The sequence below is a fragment of the Rhyacophila brunnea genome, unplaced genomic scaffold, assembly GCF_057557595.1.
Source record: "Rhyacophila brunnea isolate RB1 unplaced genomic scaffold, BYU_Rbru_1.0 scaffold_23, whole genome shotgun sequence".
In the NCBI taxonomy this organism is placed as follows: domain Eukaryota; kingdom Metazoa; phylum Arthropoda; class Insecta; order Trichoptera; family Rhyacophilidae; genus Rhyacophila; species Rhyacophila brunnea.
The window spans coordinates 18,776,791-18,801,077 of NW_028232893.1; the positions used below are offsets into that span (position 1 = coordinate 18,776,791).

A 24,287-nucleotide genomic window follows, 5' to 3' on the forward strand; every position below is an offset into this window, starting at 1 on the left:
CACCTTTACTAGGAAACCTCTCTAATTTGATAAATAAATTATCATTATCTAATAGCAAGAACACAAAACTCGAGACTGGTGGCATAAGGCTATTTTTTTTACGGAAACCGATATGGATCTGTTCTAGAATTAGTAAAAAACAAATATTATGAATACAAAATTTATTCAATACATTCAGTCATATTTATACAATATAATGAGATTAAATACACCAATACTAATTTAATATCATTGAATAAAAGTACACGGATACACATTGTAATTTATTTGGTAAAATGGAGTTTGAGTAAAACTATTTAAAACTTATACTATCACTTCAAACCCTGGTTCAGGTACGGTTTGCTTGGTTTCTAAAACTGTAACTTTAGCACAGCGTGTTTTCGACTGTCTTGATTGACGGTCCCCAGAATGAACATGCAAATGTAAGTTAAACGCGCGACGTAGATGAAACCTTTTGGAACAAACACGACATTCATATTGCGGTTCCATATGTTTCGTTTGAACATGTTCGTTCCGTCTAGAACTAGATGAGAATCTCTCAGTACAGTGAGAACACGGATAAGGCCTTTCGCCAGTATGCAAACGCATGTGTTTTTTTAGCGATTGCTTATTAACAAAGCGGCGCTCACAAAGTTCACACTCTTCCGGTTTTTCTCCCGTGTGCACACGTCGGTGTTCTGCCAATCCTGGTTGCGATGAAAATGTTTTAGGGCATACATCACAGCAATACGGCCGTTCGTGAGTGTGTCTATGCCGTATATGAATCTGCAGTGACGCTTTAGCCGTAAATACTCTGTTACAGTTATCGTGGTCACATTTAAAAACTCTAACCGGAGGCTCTTGAGTATGCAATCGACTGTGCTCTCGAAGATAAGCAGGTCTAGTGAATCTTTTGCCGCAAACATCGCAAGGATACGGTTTTTCTCCGGTATGTATTTTCATGTGACTCGTAAGAGTGGATTTCGCTGTAAATTTTTTACCACACACTGAACAAGTATTATTGTAGCGGTTATCGGAATGAGCACACCTAATATGTTCTCTCAATAGATACATATTACAATATCGTTTCTCGCACAGAGCACAGCTGTGCAGTTTGATCCGCCTGTGGCAGTTAAGATGCTGCCGTAGTCCGCCAGCCAAATGGAATCTTTTACCGCAAACAGGACATAGATGCGCTTTATTTTCAGTGTGTGTTATCAGATGATGCTGCAACGTGTAAATACTAGAGAACGTCTTCTCGCATATCTTACAGCTATGTCTCATATCAGGCGGATGAGTTTTCTTATGTGCCCGTAGCTCTGCGCGATCGGTAAAACTCTCTGAACAAATAACGCAAGTAAACACTTCAGGATCTCTAGCTACGGAATATTCTAATCCGTCAGAAACCTCTTCTTCATCATCTGTCATATCCGAATCAAGTACTGTAGACTTTTTTGGTGTATTTAATTTCTTTCTTTTCGGTAAACGTTTAACTATTGTCTGCCGCGGGGCTTCTTGGACCGGCGTCAACTGATACGTCTGAGTATCACCTTCCGGATCGCATCTTATCGTAAACTCTTCCACGATCAGTTCTTCGTAATCAACGGTACTGTCCATTTTATCATGTGCTTCCAGTAAAGTATTGTGAGCTTCGATTTCACTCTTGGGTACGACTCTGACGCCGTTTGGACTTACAAGTAACATAGGGCCTGACGGTAGCAGCGCTTGCTGTATGACTCCTTCTAGTTTGACACATTGCTCTGATAAACTGGCCTCTCGCAGTACGGCATCAGATCTTTCGCATAGGACCCTAAAATTATACGCCATGTTGGCTTTTTCGGCGCAGCTCTGGCAGATTTCTTCGGGCAAACCATCTCCAGTGCTGATCTAAAAACGGAATACATGAAAAATCAAATATAATACAGGTATTTTTTCTTCTAGAATCTAGATCATCATTCTACTACACCGAGATTATTTCATGTACCAAGAAACATGAAAGTCCATCCACATAAAATATTGATGAGATTAATATTGTGCTATGATTCAGAGACAGCTTCTCAACCGTCAAATTATTAACTTCAAAATGTTGTATTTATTGGCAAACAATGAATAAGGAATATTAAAAACAATTGCCTTCTACTTCATACCGATTATCATCCGGAGTCAAATTATACTGATAATAATGGCTAAATCAGCTATCATCGTTTAACATTTACTACAATCATTGAAGTATGTCATTTTGTATAAAAAAAGGCTACTGATACATGAAGTTAACTTAAAATATATAAAAATAATAGAAGAATTTAATTGTGTCTGGAAACTTGTACGTATGCAGTTCGCCGTATCACACTTCACCGTGAAATGTTCTATCGGAAATATATGGCCGTATATTAAAGACCGTCCAACCTCTTTGGGCCGTATAGTACTGTCATAGAATTCATGTCTAAATAAAACACGGTTCTTGTCGGTTTACACTTTACAGGAAGCCAGCAGCAAACAAATTTTGAAAATAGCCGATATACTGGATTATTTGTTAGGTTAGGTTTTTATTCTTGAATTTTGCCAAAATGAGCCATGAAAATTGAATTAATGTTCATATTGAATCTAATAAAATTGGAGACCGTATAGTATTTTATAAATATTTTAAGGATTTATGTGAATTAAATGAATAATAAATGAGTTATATCAATTTTAGTAATCACTGTGCCTTTTCAAGTGATCTTGTAAAATCCACCTTGTCTTCGATGGGTTAATTAAACAAATATTTGTTTTCTTTAGTCATTTTCACAATGAATTTTATTGTTACCGGGTACCTTCCCCTTAAGCCCCTAAAGCCGCTTTGACACGGTCCAAGTACGATCTAAGTACACTTGGACCGAGCGCCATCCAAGCGCACTCGTACGGGACATCTTCATACAAATTACTCCTATCCAAGCTACTTGGACCGCGTCCTACTCATCCAAGCTAGTTTGGATAGGAATAATTAGTATGAAGATGTCTCAAACGAGTGCGCTCGTTCCAAGTCAACAGCCAGAACTGGATAATTTGTTTACGGGCATATACTTTAAGTCACAAATTGATAAGACATCAAAATTAATCAGTGTTACCTAAACCTGTTTAAATATAACATGTACTGAAATATTATTAACTAAGCAACTTTAACTCCACATGTAATGTTTGTTTACCTGAAGATAAGCGACTGTCAACAGTATGTCACAGAGGGTAAGTTTTCCATCGGCGATCATACAATTGGGACTAAATAACTCGAGTAATGGCTGGTCGCCTGACAAACATGTTCTGCAGATCTTATTGATGGGAGATTCTATGGTGTCTTTCAACTCCATCATTGAAATAGGCCAACGGCTAACTATACTGTATAGTTTCAATTATTTAAAGATGACATTTGAAAAAGTATACTGAATTCAATCAATTATAATGACTGCTGTTTAGTGCATTGTTGCTTTTCTTGACATTTTTTGACGTTTACGCTAGAAACAGTGTTGCCATCTTTTTTTTGTGCAGTAAATGAATTTTATGATTATTTTCTATATTTTAGAATTCTAATAAAGTTCTGAGCAACATTTTAACGTTTTAAATCCAATTTTTATTTTAGTTTTAATTGTTAAATAATAAAAGTCTTGTCTTGTCTCCGTAAGCCTCTCTGCCAATATTTTTAAGCTTGTATAATAATATAGAATCATAGATAATATACGTAAATTATGCTGGTAACCCAGAAAAAGTCCTTCCGCTTTGAGCGTGTCACTTACCGTGGTTTTTATGTCCCGGCTTGGACTTTTAATTAAGTTTTTCGGAGTGTTGTGTCGTTTTAATAGTGAAATTAATGTAAGTATCATATCTATGCTATCAACGAGTATTAACAGCATTTCATTTTGATGTGATTAATAGTGCCAAACCGTGGATATTGTACAAAATGTGTCACCTCCCCTCAACACTTTCGCCCGTTTTGGCGGAACTTCAACACAAAATTTGCTATTTTTAAACAATTACAACTATTTTTGCCGACAAAGCTTAATCGATTTCCACAGATATGTATTATTCTCTTAATTCCAATATTCATTATTCCTCAAAATATCTTATTTATACATATCGGTGTAGTTCGCCAATTCTGGACCTGATAACCTTTTCTGTCAATATTACATGTGTCTGATATATAATTAGTGGTTTTATAAACATTATTTCACTCGAAAAATACGAATAGTAATGTAAAGTCGACATTAAATTGTATTTACATTAAAAATCAAGTCCATAACAATGAAAAATTGACATAGGTTGCATTACAAAATTTATAACCTCCAAATAAAATTTTTACGCCGTTGGCTCCAGATTGTTGGTTGGTAATTACAATTTAGTTCGTAGTGTCTTTTGTTTACACTTTGTACGTTGATTCCATTTAATTATAAATCTTAATATATTGCAAACAAATGATAAAAATGACCCCTTGGGTTTAAAACTAACTATTATTACATACCCCATATTGCAGGTTCAGACGATTCGATTTTTGTTGATCAACTAAAATCGAATTAAAATGGCTGCTTTTCAATTTTTGTTGAACAACAAATGTTTTTGTTGAAAAACAAAAGTCCAACTTTGTCTATCAAGCTATAAGTATGCTATTATGTGTTTCAATAATTTCAACACCTGTTACTGTCTCAGTTGAGTTGAATCACCGCAGACTCTTAAAGTCTACATCACCATGTAGACTTTAAAAGCTTATAATAGAATTAAATAATAAGGCAAGTCATCAGTGTTCTGTTAAAAAAATATGGATGCAAGACCAAAAATATGATTGTTTGACATAAATAATTAGACACCTGATTTATTGACCGGCTGATTTAAAAAATAATAACTTTTCATCAAGATTTTTTTATTATTAAGTTAAAGATTTTTATACTTATCCCTCTCCAGCCTCCACAAAAAGTTTTCTCAGAAGGCTCCCTGAAGCACCTAGTTTAATTCTTCTCGAATTCCAATTCCTGACCCAGACAAAGCATTTTGTCAGTTTTTGTTATATTCTGAACTGAAATGAACAACTGCATTTGGCGTTATTATATTTTCGGTGCTTTTTACTGGTTCTCCGTCGACTTTATCTGTCAGTCGCCATTTTGGAATTCAGCTATATTTTTGTCATCGAATTATAGTACGCGGTCCAAGCCATTAAAGTATTTCGTTAAAAATTATAGGACGTGTAGAAAATGAAAGTTTTTTGTTTGCCACATAAACATAACGGAGAAGTCGAAAAATTCCGATGCCCTGCTTTATTAAAACACCTATTACGACCGAAAATTAATGCTAATACCGGCCGCCGTCATTAACTGTCACGCTAGTTTTTCAGAGTATACAACGCAAGACTACTTCCATAGACTAATATCGCACACAGAGATCTTATATTATTTATATTATATACGTCCCTCGCTTCACATTATTACGATTTGCTGTGATTGAAGTACGAACATTTTACGGAACTTTAAACATCGACAATATAGACAACTTTTAAATGCAATCAAATAAGCAATGGGGAATATTCGCACGAACGGCGAATTCAATTAATTCCATTTTTCAAAATTGTGGTATTTTTTACGTACTATACTTTTTAATAGTACGTGGACGAAAATATTACTTTTTTTATAGTACGCGAACCAAAATGTACTATAAATATAGTTCGGTTGGCAACACTGCGCTCACTGACAGATGACAGCGAGCGGTGGCGGAGAACCAGTAAAAAGACCGATATTTTCCAATTGTCTATTCGATATTCGCTAAAATGTATGAACAAAAAGTTGCTTCGATTTTAGTTGATCAACAAAAATCAAATTGTGAGAGCCCGCCTTTAACATGACTGGATTAGAGGATAATTTGCTTATCCTATACTTACTATCCTATTATCAACTGATACATAACTGAAACAAATCAAACCATAGAACAGATTAATAAATAAGAATTCCAATAGGCTATTCCAGAATACACTACATTTTGACACAGGGTTTTGAATGTGTGAGAGTCCTACGAAAATGAACCACACATTCGACGTGCAATAATGTGTGTTGCAACCTTCAAATACACCCAATATTTAATGAGGGTCACTGCATAAAACGATAGCAGTTGTCAGAACTAAAAACTAAAGATAAGTGTATTCTTAACACATGTTTAATTTTATCCCATATTCTTCCAAACTTGCGATCAGTTACCTGTTTCTCCACATCCGTAAGGTATTTCAGTTCCCATTATTTCTCAGTCCCCCGAATCGAACTAATGTTTGTATATCTTTCGTTTGCAGTAAATCAAGATGAGCAGATTCTTCGCAACGGGTTCCGACTCGGAGTCGGAGTCCGATCGGGAGACAGAGCAGGTGGTGCGCCACCTCACAATGCCATTCACTGTAAGTACTCGTGCCAATCTGACTATATTGTGTTCATTTTTTCTTGCCATGTCGAACATAATAAGGTCGAACCGAAGTTTGAAGCTTTTCAACTGTGGATGTCGGTGTACTTTTGATGATTTGGTGAAGTATTGACACGGCATTTATTTTTGTACCTAGAGTGGGATTTTATTTTACCCCCTTTTCTTAGCTCGTATTCTTGTTTCTCCGGTGGTTGTTTATCCAGTACAAATCTTGCAATCGATTTTTATCTAACTTCCCGAATAGCTAAACATTTGAAACTTAGAATATATCAGAATACGATGCCAATGCATTCTTTTAATACTTTTAGCCATCTTTAAGTCGAATTGAATTCATTTTCAGTTAATTCTGTTTTGTATGAAAAGTTATTTCGGAAGAAATCTACGGATTACGATCCAATCCACTATTATTGGTTGCTAAGGGGGTGGTCCTAGCAACTAAATTATTAATATATACGTGCGTTACTATGGAAATAAAAATGACATTTCAGTATTCTATATTTGTTTGTTGCAAAATAGCAAACAAAAGATTTGTTGACAATTGCCTTATTTGTCCTAAATTATTAATGCATAGAATTGTAAAGTTTATATGATTCAACAGAAAATTTAAAAACGTGGTATATAAAAAGTTCTTTTTATCTTGTAATTATTTACACATAAGATTACATAAACTCATTTAGGTACTTACTTTCATTTTAATTTATTTAAGTTTTGTACTTTTCAATTATTTTTTGCAATCCAGGTTTTGCATTTCGTCATCTTCAGGCACACATACATAAATCTATCGATCTGTAACATGTTGTGTAAATTTCCTCATTAATTTTGTTTTTTCCTTATAATTGCAATATTTCAGTTCAGCGATGAAGAAGAAGAAACTAAGCGAGTCGTCCGCTCCAATAAGGAGAAGAGGTACGAAGAGCTGACAGGCATTATCCGGAATCTGAGAAACTACAAAAAGATCAAGGACATGTCTTCCATGTTGACAAGTTAGTAAGATTTTTTACAATACAGATGGTCATTCAGTATCATCATTTACGGCACACAACCCTTTGGCAGATCTTGACCTCCATCAAAAACTCCATTCTGGATGATCCAGCGCAGACACTCTTCAGTTGCTTTGACCGAGCACACTTTAATCTTCTGTGGCGCTGTCCAGCTATCCCGGTTTCGGCCGTCCAGGTCCACCTTGCCGGTAACTCTATGCCAGCATTTTATGCACTTGGCCGATTCAGCGCATTCTGCATTTTCAAGTAACATATAAGTATAGAAGACACTCACTATAATAGGACGCAACAGGGGGTGTTCCTGCAACGTTGTTCATAATATATTTCTAAATTGTGTATTTCCCAAATAAAGAGGGAGTGTATGCCTGATTCGCTGTTATCTCTAACCAACTAATATTTGTATTAAAAAATATCTGCAAATCGAATTTGTAAAATAATTTTTCAATTCCGTTATAGAGAAATTCCTTTGTGAGAAACCCCACAGAAGGTGGTGTGACAAAGTTTGGAATTTGTTCCTATACCAACCATATTAGTAGTGACATGTTTTTTCTTCATATCGTGCCATCCCCTAACGGAGGTCGGCCACCATCAGGGTGATGTTTATTTTTCATTATATTGCAAAGGAAATTGGCAGCATATTTTTTTTTACATTTTCATCTGGCAACCATGAAGAATCAATTGATAACAGTTTCAGATCAATAGGATCAATAGCAACAAAAGATAGGCGATTGCCATAAGGGATGTCACCATAAACCACAAATTGAGCAACCTAAGCGACGATGCTTAGTGTAATCACGGCTTGAGAATTAAATGCATACACCGCCACCTGTCATAGGCTTTGGGCCTAATCAGTATGCTATTTTAATAATGTTAATGTATTTTCTCAAAGGTTTTGAAGACTTGCAACGAGCTTACACAAAGGCACTACCTGTCGTGGCGAAGGAAGCAGCTGGTCAGCCGCCAGATTTCTTCCTTAGGTGTCTCATCGAGTGCGAGACCTTTGTTGCACAGCTATGGGAAGACAGGAACTTTAGGTATACATAAAAAGCTATTCACGTTTGTTTATTCTGTTCTCTAGCGGTCAAGTTACCACATTTGAGTATTACTATCTCAATATAATTATTTTCACAAGAGTCTATAAATCAGTTGAGATTCATATGAGTTGTATTATATAATAATATATAGATGGAGAATACTTAGACTAATGATTGAATTAATTGATAGACGTTTTGCATTGATGAATATTCTCAATTGTTCTCATTATAAACTAATGAGGTTATGTAATATTACTCTCACTAGGAAAAACATGTCAAAGAGTAACAGCAAATCCCTGACTTCGCTGCGTCAGAAGCTCCGCAAGTACTGCAAGGAAATGGAGCCTGATCTAGCTCGGATCAGAGACCAGCCCGAATTACCTGAACAAGAAGACGGTGACAAGTGTAAGTATTGTCTTGTTTCTGAAGGACCCCAGTGCCGTAAAACAGTAGAACGTTTGGGGTAGCTTTGAAAGCTTATCATAGGGAAGATGTTATAATGTCCTGACTTTTTGCATCTTAACACTTTTTAATCGGGCGCCTGGAACAATAGACACTATCCTGTGGTGGGCGTTTTTCGCGATTAGCGCAAAAATATATTGCTTTCTTAAAATTGACACATCTTCTAAACCATACAATATTTTCGATTGAAATTTTCAAAGAAATCGTATGTGACATTTGATTATTAAATATAAATTATAAATACTTTGATTACATCATAATTTCACTAATTTTCTAAGCTGAATATAAAAACCTGATATCAATTTAGTAAAAGGCACTCAATATTAAAGTTTACAATCACTGGATGTGTGAAATCTGATCACGTAAATATTTGAGAAATACGTGTCACCTAAACGCTGTTGGCGAACATTCAATGTATAATAACACATGAGTTTTATTGCTTCTTGTCAAAAAAGGGTGTTTGGCGGTGCCCGCGCCTAATTTGAAGAAACCATTCAACTTATGAATCATAGTATTTATTCTTCCAAAGAATCAATACACTCCATTATATGTTGATAATCAATCACATACTAAAGAAAGGTGTGTAATATTATATTCGAATAATAAAATACGAAACAGTAAACAAAACAGCGCGAGCGATATGAAATATAGTCCGACACGTGAAACGACTCGAAACTGAATTAGAGATTGAGATAGCAAAACAAATCTATACGACAGTTAATTCTTTGTTTACTCTTATAATCTAGCGAAGAAGTAGAACTAACAATAATTAGGTTCGGGGTTTTATTTCATGCCGATATACAAACCCGTGAAAAGCCGTTTCCCGCAAACAACCGACAGTCAACAAAAACGACTTTTGCCGTGTCCCGCATTCGACTGACAATCCGCGAAAAACAGCACTTTCCGTTTTCGACGAAGATGTGTTAAATATCAACATGTCATGATCGTAACAAATATATTAATGCCATAAAAGGGTATTGTAAATGTCTTCATTTAAAACTTTTGAATTAAGACATATTTTTTGTCAGTATGTGCATTAATTATACCATTTATTTTATTGTTTTATAACATTATATAGTGAAATATATTTGGGTGCTCAATATTTAAATGCAAATGAATTGATATCGTTATACATTCTAATACAGCTGGAGACGATTCGTCGGACTCGGAAGACGTGGTGCCGGTGAAGAAGGCGGAGCTGGTCCCCGCAGTGGTGCCCCCTCTAGACAGGGTTGTGAAGGGTCCACAGCCCGACGACGATGACTCAGAGGACTCCATCGATTGGGGATCTGACTCGTCTTCCTCGGGAGACTCCAGCGATGAGTACGACAAGAATGTCAATCTCAGGGAGCGCTTCTTGAAAAGGTTACTTTGCCATTATACTGAATTATCTTTTTTCCAGTGTTCGTTTTCAGTCGTCATCATGAAGGAAATCATCTTATTGGAATTCATGAATTTATACAGTTGAAAGTGTATTTGAAAAATATTAAGAATTTAGTTTAGTTTCACTGTATAACAAAGAACCCACAGTGGACTAGATTTTAGAGCAGTCACAGTTTTTCAAATAAATCTCTTAATAATAATAAAACTACGTTTTTGTTCAAATGTGGCAGGAGGTCGTAGGTTACATGACTATTATAAAAGGCGGTCAAGACTCAAAAAAAGGTGGAAACTTGTCTACAAGCAGGTTAATAGTTAATATCATGTCCCCAAATTAATTTCATAATAATTTTATAAATGTAAATTACTGATTGCAGAACCACCGACAAAGATGATGATGAAGACAGAGAAAGGAGGCGTGAGAAGAGGAAAGACAGAGCTGCTCCCGGCTCAAGAAGGAGGGACAGGAGAGAGAGGGAAGATGACGGAGAGGGTGCTTGGGAAACCGTCAGAAAAGGAGTCGCCACTACTCAGGTTATTGTGATTTTTTTGCCACTTGTCAAATGTCCCATACCGAGATTTCAGTATCATTAAATCGAGTGAGATCCCGAAATTGAAGACCCTTATTCCCGGCTTGCGTTTGTGATTATACTCATGCACAACAGTTACGGCGAATAAACAGTCATTTCGCACTGAAACAAGTGTAATCACCCACAGTGGAGTAAAGGAAAAAACACTCACGTTTTTATTCAGTTAGTCGCAGGTTCAAATCCTGTGTCTGCCCCGATATTAAATGCTGATTTTTCAGTCAATGTGTGAATAATATATAAGATATTCATGTCTGTATGAACAACAATGATCTGGCGAAGTAATGTTAAGTAATTCAATAGGACATTGGAGAGGCGAGATAAAAAATTATCAGCTATATGGGGCTACCAATGGTTGGAATATACTTGGTTTATTAAACTGGAAAGTGATCACTTTGAATAGGACATGTGGAGAGTTCTGTTGTAAAAAGCCAGGACTAACTGTCTTGGTTGATAATAAAACCACACATCGAACAGTTAGTACAAATAGAAGTCATCCATCCGCAAATGATGTAAAACTTATTAACTTTGTCTCATTACATTATAAGATTGCAGTTTGAAATATATATACAGTAGAACCTCGTTAATAAGAACACTGATAATTCGAAATTTGCTGTAATTCAAAATTTTCGTGAAAAAAAAGTCCCTTGAACATTATTTTCATATAAAACCATACCTTTTAATTCAAAATTAGTCCTGGCATTTAAAAATATTCAGTAAATCGTAATAAAGTACATTCATGAGCCAGTCATTGACAGATTTTTCGTAAAATATCATAAATTACTTATTTTAAGAAGGTAATAAAATTAATCCTGACATTTTATGACCCATTAAAACACACGGCACCGGAAATTTGGTAGGCACATCTATGATCGTAAACAATATTGATGAAAATCAGAAAAAAAAAAATTATTTTAATATTATTCCCCATACATTTCATAATTCGTAATTCGAATTTTTTTTCGATTTTCGGTCCCGTGGAATTCGTATTAACGAGGTTTTACTGTATATCGTATTGTAGTCTGCAACAACAAGTGAAACAATAAAGTCAACATAACGAGTGTCTTAATATAATATGTGCCCATCCAAAATCAAAATTGGTAGTTGTGCGTAGTGACTTTAAAAATAGATAGTGATGCGTGACTACACACTCAACCCAGGTTGTCATGCTCCTAATGGGTTGAGTGAGTGAAAATGGTTATTTCCTTTGTCTTATAATTTTTGTTTATCGTTTGTTAGGAGAAGCCCAAGATGTTCGGCAAAGACGCGGAGGTGAACGTTGCGGCGGTGGTGAAGAAACTTACGGAAGTTGTGGCGGCGCGCGGTAAAAAGAGAACCGACCGCAAACTACAGTTGGAACTATTGAGAGAGCTTCTGGCGGCTAGCGAGGCGCACACTTTGGGCCCCGCCGTCGCCAGCAAACTGCGTTCTGCAATTGCGGCCGCTCTCTTCGATTACAACGGAAAGGTCTCCGATGCTATGAAGCCTGATCACTGGAATAGGTCAGTAGAATGGTTCTACTTTAACAATTCCTTTGAGAGTGCAATGTAGCGGTGTATTTGAAGGAGGTAAACGATTAAAACAAACAAAAGAACAAAAACACACACTTAGACAGTGACCAATGTTTTATCGTATGCTGCACTGTATTGTAACGCCGTATTAACGTGTATTTGACATTACTCATAAAAAATTTAACAAAAGCAATATTGTTCAGTTTATATTGTTTACAAATTAATAAAACAGTGCCTGATCACCGTTTTTTAAGCCTTATATGCACTTTGGAATTGGACTGACTAATTGCTTCCCGAATTTTAAGTGCAGTACTTATCACAAATAATTATACAATTACAGACCCAATAATTTCATAGTATTTATAGGTGTCACTACTTTCTCACGTAATTTCATTTAAAAAAACTCGTCTTATTCTCCACACCATCATGCATAGATCTGTACCTGTCCTAGAAATTTCTCTAAATTATATTATTTTCTTCAGCTAATGGTTGGTGTTGTTTGCAGGCTAGTGGAATGTGTGAGCGAGTTGATTGAACTGCTGGTGGCGCACTCTGACCTGTCCATGAGTGAGACGCTGGCTGAGGAAGCTGAAGAGCTTTCTACGCCGCCTTACCAAGTGCGTGGCTGCGCTCTCACCGCCGTTGAACGCCTCGACGATGAGTTCACCAAGCTGCTCAAGGAGTGTGACCCTCACTCCAATGAATATGTCGACAGGTAATCACAAAGAAACAAGCCATTTTTTAATGTGTCATAAATTGAATAATCCTTTGCGGGATTAATCATCATTACTTTGATTCAATACTAGAATATCTTGTTGACTCCTTATTGAACTATTGATCTAAATTCTAGTCATAATAAAATCAGATTTCACTCAAAAATCAACATTCGACTGAAAGAAAAATTGGTACAAACATTTTAAATGTTTATTTTAGTTGTTACTGTGGTGAATTAGCGTATCAATTATTAACATCCATTTCATTGCCCCCCTTCAGGGATTAGGCTGGAGCTGGATTTAAACGGTCAGGGATTGACTGCAATTTATTAAGATCGATATTAAGTTATTTATTAATTATCGTAAATTATAACCAAATGCCTGCTCAATCGAATATTAGCATACCCAAAATTCTAAGAAGGGCGCACGGCAACTAAGGAAAGAAGCGAGAAGAGGCGACAATTAGAGTTTGTCGTCACTTGTCACGGTGCAGTCTCCTTCAGCCATAACACGATATACTCCACCTAAAGTGGAACGCCCACCATAGCCGAGCGGCTAATACGTTGGCTTACAATATTATGGGTCTGGGTATGTTTTGAGTCAGAGTATGAACTATTAAGGTTGAGCAAGTGACCAACATCCATTTCTCGTAAAAAACGTTGTCATACAAACCTCTACTCTGTTGAGCCCCATGTGATCTTCTTAGGATCGGACATGGTAAAAAAAGTGGAAACGGTTTGACTTCCTGTTGTTGCTTTTTATCGTTTTCATTGGGTAGTAACACTTATATTTCAGGCTAAAGGACGAGATGCGTGTGGCAGCCATCATCGACAGAGTGCTTGTTTATGCTGAACGCCGTAACGTCACTGAGGAACTTTGCCGCGTCTATTTGAGGAAGATTGATCATCTCTACTACAAGTTTGATCCTTCAGTCCTCAAACAGAAAGCTGTAAGGTTTTAAACCCACGTTAATTAACTATCACAGTTAAAATTTTACAATTTATTGTTTCCCACATAATGCTGTGCCAGTAAGGGATGAAAACTAATGTATTGTTACTGTAAAAAGTTTAGTTTTTCTGACATAACATTCCTATTTGATAATAAAAACTATAATCTGTGAACACTGGGAGAAATCCAAAATGGCCGCTAGTGAACAAGATGTCGTTCTTCTCTGATCTGACTTAGTCGGAGCAAGTCGCTCTGTTGTCAAGTCCAGATCAAGACCATTTGTATATGTTTTCTACCCGTGATGGAATACAAAAAAAACAGGCATTTGTATCAAAACATTTTAAATATTTGTATGCAGCTTTTATAGAACTGTAAATTTTTTGTACAGTAGATGTGTCTTGGTTTGAACTAGGCATATTGATCGCTTCGTACATATTATGTTTTATTAAGTGTAGTCCAACAGTGTAAATTCGTTCCGCCATGTTTCCTGGGCGAGGAAACGAACTTCTTGGCCCTGCGTCAGCTTTTAATTGTCTTATAAAAAGTTATTGTAAAAAAAAAATATGAACTTTCTGTTATTGTCAAATATTCGGAAACCGGAAACCATGTGGATACATTTAATGTTATTATAATGCACCGAGCCTCTGGTGGCTTTTTCTGTGAATGAAGTGAGCATCAAATCTTGTGTGATTTTATTATAGTGCTTTGATCACTGTGTTTCAGTGTATTCTGTCTATTTCAGTGGTACTCCGCCATCTTACGAGTGAATGAAACTAAAATCGCTAACCTTTTTGTAGTAAGGGAACCAAATTAGAGAAATACATTAAGTGAACGCACAAGAGAAATAAATGTATATCTAATCATACACTCGTCGTTTTTTTCAGGGTGAACTATCAGCTGATGTAGACACATCTCTGAAAGTGATGGAACGCCTGTGCAAGTTTGTTTACGCCAACGACGCCACTGATCGTCTCCGAACACGTGCCATTCTGTGCCACATGTACCACCATGCTCTCCACGACAACTGGTTCAAGGCGAGGGACCTGCTTCTCATGAGTCATCTGCAGGAAACCATTCACCACTCCGATCCTAGCACACAGGTAAAACAATTGTTTTCTCTGTAACATGAAAATGCTATACATAGATCAAAATAGAATGGTAGCTGCGAAAATAGTGAGTTAGTGAGCCGATATTGCCATATAAAAAATATCGATTGGTTAATGGTTAGGATGAAAACTGTCAATATAAATTTAATATTATAATTTAATAATTGATATACCTAAACTTTAATTAGTTTAATGTTTACTTTATTATGTACTGCGTTTTAAATTTACAATTCGCCTTCGCCTTGATAAAGTATACCTACAGGATTATCTGTATATTTTACAACGTTTTTCTTATGTCATATTCTTATTTGTCCGGTGGTTGTTCGTCCGGTACAAATCTTGCGATCGATTTTTAACTAGCTTCCCGACTGGCTAGACATTTGAAACTTTTAGAATATATCAGAACACAATACCAATGCATTTTTTTAATACTTTTAGCCATCTTTAAGTAAAATTGAATTCATTTTCAGTTAATTCTGTTTTGTAAGAAAAGTTATTTCGATACCATTATTGGTTGCTAGCGGGTCCTAGCAACAAAATTATTAAACAATATATACGTGCGTTACTATGGAAATCAATGACATTTCATTATTCAGTATTTATATCAAGTACAATTTTTTTTGTTTAAGCTAGTCAAGTCAAGTTTATATGATTCAACAGAAAATTTAAAAACATATATAAAAAGTTCTTTTATCTTGTAATTATTTATTCATTGACATGGCAAGAAATTCATATATTGTACCGCCGTCTGTTTACTAGTACAAACAGTCACAAATAAAGCCCATGATATTATTTTCTTGAATTTTAAACGTAGGCAACAAACAAATTTGACAGCTGTCACTTCATTTCTCAATTTCACTGCAAAGTGTGCCGGCGTTAGTAACTAAGTGTCTGATTCAATCTATCTAACCTTTATAGATTCTGTACAATCGTACAATGGCCAACTTGGGATTATGCGCATTCCGTCACGGTAACATCAAGGACGCCCACGCGTGTCTCGTTGATCTGATGGTCACCGGCAAACCTAAAGAACTCTTGGCACAGGGATTGTTGCCTCAGGTATGTATATTTTTTGTATGACGATGTATATTTAACTGTTGATTCCAAGAATAAGAATATTTATGAGACGATAATCAGATTACGGCATGATGCCATTTTGATTAAGTCAAAATGCAGCAGTGACGATGACTTGGCGATTATATAAAGCCTACCATCTTAAGAAAAATAGATTTGAAACATTCGACCCCTCTCCGCGAACTAATAAATTAAAAAACTACAATATATTTTCCGCTAAAACTTAACACACGCGACGCCATGAAATAAAAGTGCCACTCTAAACATTGATGATTTGTGATTCACCGTTTTCATAAACATGTTGTTGATTGGACAATGAAATTACAGCGTCAACACGAGCGTTCTAAGGAGCAAGAGAAGATTGAGAAGCAGCGTCAGATGCCCTTCCACATGCATATCAACCTGGAACTGCTGGAGTGCGTCTACCTCGTCTCCGCCATGCTCATTGAGATACCCTACATGGCCGCCCACGAATTCGACGCTCGCCGCAGAATGATCAGGTTTACTTCCATGTTGATTTACATGATATAGTTCAATGGTCTTCAATCTTTGTCGACTCTCGGAACCCTTATAATTATAAGTTTTTTTCGGGGAACCCCATCCCATATATATATATCTTAAAATAATCACAATTTGTCGAAGTCTAGGTCTGTTTGTCGAATTTTTTTTTGACTCGCGGAACCCTGGGATTCCGCGGAATACAGTTTGAAGACCACCGATATAGTTGAATGTCTATAGAAAGCTATAAGAATGGAATAATTCTGATTCCTTTCTAAACTCAACTCGTTCGTCTCCCAATACATTTGTCGTGGCGGAATATGTATCAGTATTCAGTTGTCACCCTCATGACCGAGGTATTCTGAATTAGCTTTTTCAATTTTACCTATCTTCTGCAAGACTTGTGACAGATAGATTCATAGGACATTTAAATTGATGGCTTCTTTTGTTTACAGTAAAACTTTCTACCAGAATCTGCGTGCATCTGAAAGGCAATCTCTCGTGGGTCCTCCGGAGAGTATGCGAGAGCACGTGGTGGCCGCGGCGCGAGCCATGCGACATGGCAACTGGCAACTCTGCCATACTTACATCGTCAACCCCAAGATGAATGCCAAGGTGGGTAGTTGTGTTTTATTTTTTCTTGATAATCAAACTGACTTGCGGATCTTGTTAACGTGTCCATATATACATGGACACTTAGAAGTACTTGCTAGACTACTTGAATCTTGTTATCTTCACACTGTAATCGTCTTAATTTTCAATAAACGCCATTCTCCACTGTAACTGTTGATTATTCTAACCCTCTCTACTCAGCCTCCTGACCAAGGCACACTGCCGAAAAGGGTCCCGTTTCAAACCTTATTAATACATAGGAGGAAAAATTCAATTAATAATGAATTTATTGTTTTCGCCAGGTATGGGATCTGTTCTACCAGGCTGACAATGTACGTGAGATGCTAGCGCGCCTTATCCGCGAGGAATCAATGCGGACCTATCTGTTCACCTACAGCAACGTGTATGCGTCAGTGGGTCTCAAGGCCCTGCAGGACATGTTCCAGCTGCCCGCCCCGGCCGTGCACTCTCTTGTCAGCAAAATGATCATTGGTAAGGATTACTATGCAACATGATTTATTGATATTAATTTGTTTCAGCGAGAGTGGATGGTTTGCTGACATTCAATGCAATACATGAACTACTTTCCTACAAGCCCAAATGCTGACCAAACAAAACCTGCATAGTTCAGCCATATTTTCTGCAGTGAGATAGTTATGTAAAAATAAAATCTGTACCATGTTTAATCACAAGTGGAGCATATAAGCGTCCACAAAGTGGAATTCTTTATGAGAAATAGTTGTTGGCCATTAGTACAACTTCAAAAATCCTTGCACTGGTTCAAATACATATATTATGTAAACGTAAAAAGATATTCTCTTAGCTATACAACATCCGTAAGTGACGCAATATGCAATACATTGGTGAGCTGATATAACTGGTTGAAGATATGTAGATATACCGCAATTTGGTTTCCAACCTTTGATAGAAGAATACAATGTGACCTATCAATGATTGATCATAATAATTTGTTTATAGGTGAAGAATTACTAGCCAGCATGGATGATCCGAGCAACTGTGTAGTACTGCATCGCTGCGAGCCTTCCCGTCTGCAGGCCTTGGCTCTGCAGCTCACCGATAAACTCTTCAACCTGGTGGACTCCAACGAAAGGATCTTTGAGATGAAGCAAGGCGCTTTCTTCCAGAGAGGGGGGAACCAGGTATGCAAACCATTAATTATCTTCTTCCTGCCATTTATGTTGCCAATTTGGATGATAAAAATTCTTAAATTTTGTCGAATTATTGTCCAGTCATGGAAATTTTTAACCGAAAGGTTTGCCTTCAGCCAGCTTATCTATATGTCTTAATTATCCGTTCTATCAGCCCCATTCTAGTAGACATGTTTATTGTTAACATGAACACGTTATTTATTACAATGGCAATATTGTGTGCGTGCAAGTGCTAAATTTATTGCTAACAGTAAACAGAACTGTTAGAAGAAGGTTACATCATCATCAGCATGACAACCTGTCCTGATACAAAGTGGCCGCTTTCCGGAAGGGTACTCCCAAGTATACGGTAGTCATTGGTGACTTCATGTATGCAGTGAATTTTTTGCCTACTTCTTCGAACCTTTAGATTTGTTCTCTTTGTCCGTTCATTGTTGTTCATACGGTGCATATTATGACCTAGCCAGCGCAGTTTTTATACAGACTGTAGGGTTCAGAATTGTATCTTCTAATCCATTTGTTGCCATCCCCGATTGGTCCATATATCTAGCAGAGAAAATCTTTTATCAAAAATCTCAGTTGCTCTACGCTTGTCAATCATCCATTCTATTGCATAAAATCTCTATTCTAACATTTTGTATACTATTTACCAAATGATTAGGGGCCGTATGTATGAGATTCCCAAATTCTTTATAAGCTATTTAACCGATTTTCCATCGAATAGCTAATAACACTCTTTGTGACGTAAGCGATCTGACGTCACGCGCCATTAAAAATGGCTGCCTCAGCTAGCTGTCACTTTCAAATGTCATTTTAATTTTGCATTCATTGCAAAAAACATTTGGTTGAGGCCCTTATTCGTTTTGTAGATTCTGTAAAACATTTGCGAACTTTAAAAACAGTTCCTAGTCGTGCTGTTTACAAAATACGTATAATTTTGATCCCTAGTCTATAATCTAGATAGTAGGTAACTGATAAAATGCCTCGCTTATTTCGCCTATTTCGCTTGCAATATTTCTCATGGAGACATAAGATGGACTTACGTAAGATTACGATAAAATATCTCCGCTAAACCACCGCAAAAATATGTATCTACTGCTGTATCTGGCATTAAAATATACAATTGTAAGCATTCTGTGTTCTTCAAAATATTACGGTACCACCTACCTACCTAGTTAATTATTGTAAGATAACTGTAATAAACAAGGCACAACTCTCAAATACACTGGAAACATCAATAGTATCATACGGTGATTGGTATAAATGATAATATTATACAGAGATCATTACATATTATTGTCTTAAATCATTTGCATTTTCTGTCATTTACTCTTATTCTCTTTTGAGATCTCAATAATTGAAGTGAAGTTAGTCATAATAATATTCAGTATTGCCACCAAATGTATTCAGTGTTGCCACCAAATGGAAAAGTTTACTGGCAATACAACCTTTCGTACAGTAGAATAATTATAAAATACATGTGATAAAATAGCTGATAAATTATTTAAATTTCATATTAATTATTCATGTATAATTATCAAATTTATATGGTACCGTTCGCACACTTTCAGACACATTTACAATTTCAAAATTTTGAATTATTTATCGGGGAATGAAATTTTATAATACGAACACCATGACACATGATATGTCACATTCGTGACGTCACTTAACAACTAATTACGTTTTTACTCATGCATACAAACGTGCAGTATATAGCCTATAAGGTTTTTGGGAATCTCATGCATACGACAGTTTGACTAGAGGTGAGTTGGAAATACTGTCACCAGTTTGTGTTCTCAAGTATCGGCATGAAACTACCCATACTCAGTATGTGTGGCCCAATAAACTTGTTCGAAAAAACTTGTTCGAACGCATACTAAACATAAAAATACAATTTCGAAAACAAAATACATAGCATGTCACCGAAAATGTCTACGTCTCTGGGGAGCGCGTTGACTAGTCTTGCACCCCTCGCTAATGGTGCCTGATAGGCTTGACATGAGGAAACGGTTCCTATCCAGAATAAATCATGGCTGCGACCACGTAGGTATGAATGAGGCATAGAAAAGGTTAAGCATGTGCGCAGACAGAATATGGTTATCGCAATATTGAGTGGAAAATGCTGGTTTTTTTACATTCTAAATTCTGTAATACTATAATATTTAAAAAAATCGTAAATTCTAATTAACATTGTTTTTATTCCAGGGCGGGTACGGTGGAGGCCGAGGGGGTGACCGCGGGGGGAGGGGCGGCGACAGGGGTGGTGACCGTGAAGGAGGCGGCGGCGGCGGGGGTAACAGAAACCGTGGTGACCGCGGTGAAGGTGGGAGAGGTGGTGACCGAGGAGGCGAAGGAGGTGGCAACTGGCAAAGAAGGGGGCCCAGGGGGCAGCGGAGACACCATGATGACAATCGACAGGGGCACGACAACGATAACTATTAATCGTAATAGTCAAACAAGAAACAGCTTGCCACATATTGGAACATCTCATACATGTAACTCCGAACACAATAAAAGCATAATCAGGCCTGTATGGACCTGTTGTCTCAACGATAATGAAAATTCTTCTAATAACAGTTTCGTAAAAGATTGTAGACAGTACAGAAGAAATTTAATAAGACAACAATGTAATATTAAAATTCCTTCAGAATTAGTTTCGAACATTGTTACCCGACATCCTAAATCAAGGAACCATTGTACTTTACATCACTCTGATTCACTTATCCCTTGTATATACAATAACTGTCGAAAACGCAACAAAAATTCTGCTGTTGATAATAAACCTGAAAACCTGTTTTATCCAAACTTCTCCACTGTTCCTATTGTATCAGATGGTTCGAAATATGATCAAATCTCTCAAATCGTCAGTCGGTTGAGTCCCGTATCTAATATTCATATTCCAATATCGGCAAGCCTGTACGATACTGCCAACTTGACAGTTGTCTTATTATCGAATGTGCAAAGATGGTTAATTCTTATTTCTTCTTTTTATTTACCTTTACCCGTTTTTTCAACGTTTACTTCTGTGGTGGGCAGGCAAAGAATTGTCACAATGTATTCTGCGTTGTAATTGTTCATTTCAATCAAGTTCTTGTTTTAACAACTTTATGGGGTTCGATAGCAATATTGAATATCAGAAATGGTGAAGTGATGTCAGTAACTGTAGTTTGACGCTATTATTGTAATAAGTGCAGCATCATCAAAGAAGCAATGTCTGCCGTAGCTATTGTGTACTGCAATAGAACCAAACAGAAATGCAGTTATAGATTAGTTAAATATGAATATAGTGAAACAATTTAACCTTGAACATGCTCCAGATGCAGATAGTATTTCTTCAAGTGTGACAGAAATAAACAGGGCTGTAGTATTATTGTTACGGTTACTATCAACAATATCGCATTAATAAAAGATTCAATGTTTATTTACCGGTAATTAATTCATTATATTTTATAATATATATAAATATATGTGGTGAATAACAAGTGATAAATACGTTTTATAAACAGAATATTGTATATTATTTGCTTGTTATTGATTTGATCAAATGTTATTTCATAATAAATAGGTCATCAGTATAAAATTAAGATAATCTAACCACAAGAATTGAATGAATGAGATAAATAAATAAATGAATGGATTATCTACAAATATAGTACAATTATCTTCTGGAACACTTTTGAAATCGAAAATATCTGACCGGCAATCATTATTGATAAATAACGCATGTTATTTTGGTGCTTTGGTGTCATTCCTAAATCGTCATAAACGCAATTTCAGTCATAAAAACTTCTGAAATGGAATTACATATCTCTGATTACTTTTGCAAAATATCTATGTGAAAAAATATAGTTCTTTGCCTGCCCACAAAAAGCCGAGTAAATATTTTTGAACTTTAATCAACGTCATGTTTGTCCATTGTTTTTTTTTATTGACAATGGTAAAAATTAGTATTCTCTTCATATTGCACAGAATATCAGTTGGATATTTTACATTTATTTGTACTTTTACATAATACGTAACTCTTTTATGTACATATATGCCAAAACATCTATTTAATTTAATTGTTTAAAATTTCCATAATTGTTATTTTGTCTATGAAGTGAAAATGTATTCTATTATTGTATTGGTGGATTGAATAAAGTTGTATACAAAAAAAATGTCTTATTATTGATTAACTTAGTGGTTCCCAAAGCCCCCTGAGAGGATCTAGAACAGTCTTTCCCAAAATTTTTGATTTCAGTCGCTAAGTCGCTCGCTAAACCCACCCTGGTTTTTTGAGCTTCAAGTAAATCACAAAAAACCGTTTTGTTTAGCATTTTAAACATATACTAAAAATCATGTTGGAATCGCGACATCTGATTGGTCGGTTATGTAGAACGGATTTAGTAATCTGTTATTTATCCTAGAGCGGATTTGGCAACTCAAGCCAATACATATATTGATTTTTTGACAAAATGCCAGAATTTAAAATTCACACCTCGATAGGCTGGAAGACCTAGCGACATAGTATATACATACGTACATTCAAAACTACTATTGAAAAAATCGACCGGAGCGGGTTTGGCGACTAAATGACTCATTTAGTGTTTATTTGAATAAGCAGTGACATCTCGCGGAATCGTAGAAACCTCACAATTATCGCAGCCTAATTTATAGAAGAAAGAATAATGAATTTATCACCAATCCAACTACATGTACGTATACAATCAAATGGCTAGACAATTATTATTGAACTAAAATTCCTACGATGGCCGCGTGGCTTAAACGCCGGCCTATAGAGTCGAGGGTCCCAGGTTCGAATCCTGCGTCTGGCAAGTACACATATTGTTTTTCAATTTGTGTATGAGTCAGAGTATAGACCTAATAGGTTGAGCAAGTGGCTGACATCCATTTCTTGTAAAAATAAAATCTGTCAATACAAACCTCCACTCTGTGGAGGCCCATATGATCCTATTAGGATTGGAAATGGTCGAAAGAAAGAAAGAAAATTCCTAATATGGAATGTGTATACGACTACTACCATCTAGAGCAGTGTTTGGTAAACTTTTTTATCTTACAGCTCACTGGGGAAGGAGAATTTTAAATAGACACTAAATTAATATGAATAATGAAAAAATCTTAGTACATATAGGTAATAAATAATAAACTAATATTTTTTTATGAACACATACAGTTAATAGAGTACGAAAATTGACCGCCGTCCTGGCGCTGCGATATATTATGAAAGGATTGCCAGTATTGTAGTTCTCGAAATGGCCACGCTTCACGTTAAACTTGCTGCAGTCTACATATCGTATCTGTTCTGGCAGAACACACTAACTGGAGAATACTAGTTTCGAGTAATTTGACTTTGAAGTTTTTAAAATTTTTGAAATGGTCTATCATGTGAGTTTATTAAGTAATCGTAAAAATGATGACTTTAAAATAAAGACTGTTTATTAAGAAGGTTAAAGTAAAAAATAAAACAAAATTTTCTTTTTTAATGTTTATTTTCTTATTTGTTTATAAAAAAACGAATTAGTGTTTTTTGCAATAACACATTTTGTCTTTTTCAGCGGTACTGATTACACTCAGTGTTATTTAGTGTTTTCTGCCAGGAGAAAAATGCAGAATATTCTAAAGCCATTGTCATAGTTTTAGGGAAAAATTTTAGTACGTAAAATTATCTAGGTATTTTTATAAATAAAATGAGATAGATACATACTGCAATAGTATATTCTTATAGAGCGTAGAGATTATAAATAGGTACATGTGCAAATAAGTAGAAGACATTAATAAAGGGAATTTCAG

The 24,287-nt window shown here is 36.0% G+C and overlaps 2 protein-coding genes across 3 annotated transcripts; one reads left to right on the forward strand and one right to left on the reverse strand.

Annotated features, from left to right (window-relative positions):
* Positions 1-147: 147 nt before the first annotated feature.
* LOC147069633 (uncharacterized) lies at positions 148-3,478 on the reverse strand. 2 transcript variants are annotated; one of them, XM_085950386.1, is made up of 2 exons: positions 3,165-3,478; positions 148-1,866 (listed from the first exon to the last, which is right to left on the reverse strand). In XM_085950386.1, exons 1-2 carry the CDS (start codon positions 3,324-3,326, stop codon positions 304-306), a joined length of 1,725 nt encoding a protein of 574 aa, XP_085806512.1. In that variant the 5' UTR covers positions 3,327-3,478; the 3' UTR covers positions 148-303. The 2 variants fall into 2 exon arrangements, with proteins under 2 accessions (XP_085806512.1, XP_085806513.1); XM_085950387.1 differs by having other exon boundaries at positions 155-1,861; positions 3,165-3,286.
* Positions 3,479-3,696: 218 nt separating this feature from the next.
* eIF3c (eukaryotic translation initiation factor 3 subunit c) lies at positions 3,697-22,647 on the forward strand. The gene is made up of 17 exons (XM_085950145.1): positions 3,697-3,822; positions 6,275-6,376; positions 7,250-7,382; positions 8,290-8,434; positions 8,700-8,839; positions 10,042-10,261; positions 10,654-10,810; positions 12,103-12,365; positions 12,880-13,089; positions 13,883-14,036; positions 14,920-15,135; positions 16,060-16,200; positions 16,543-16,715; positions 17,169-17,328; positions 17,628-17,817; positions 18,304-18,485; positions 20,703-22,647. Exons 2-17 carry the CDS (start codon positions 6,284-6,286, stop codon positions 20,937-20,939), a joined length of 2,814 nt encoding a protein of 937 aa, XP_085806271.1. The 5' UTR covers positions 3,697-3,822; positions 6,275-6,283; the 3' UTR covers positions 20,940-22,647.
* Positions 22,648-24,287: the final 1,640 nt, after the last annotated feature.

What these genes read in the sequence shown, in the direction of transcription:
- LOC147069633 (XM_085950386.1), bottom strand. Translation starts at nt 3,326, where the DNA reads ATGATGGAGTTGAAAGACACCATAGAATCTCCCATCAATAAGATCTGC. An exon ending in TGACAGTCGCTTATCTTCAG is followed by an intron (nt 1,867 to 3,164) that starts GTAAACAAACAT and finishes TTCCGTTTTTAG; the next exon opens with ATCAGCACTGGAGATGGTTT.
- eIF3c (XM_085950145.1), top strand. Translation starts at nt 6,284, where the DNA reads ATGAGCAGATTCTTCGCAACGGGTTCCGACTCGGAGTCGGAGTCCGAT. An exon ending in ACCTCACAATGCCATTCACT is followed by an intron (nt 6,377 to 7,249) that starts GTAAGTACTCGT and finishes GCAATATTTCAG; the next exon opens with TTCAGCGATGAAGAAGAAGA. An exon ending in TGGGAAGACAGGAACTTTAG is followed by an intron (nt 8,435 to 8,699) that starts GTATACATAAAA and finishes TACTCTCACTAG; the next exon opens with GAAAAACATGTCAAAGAGTA.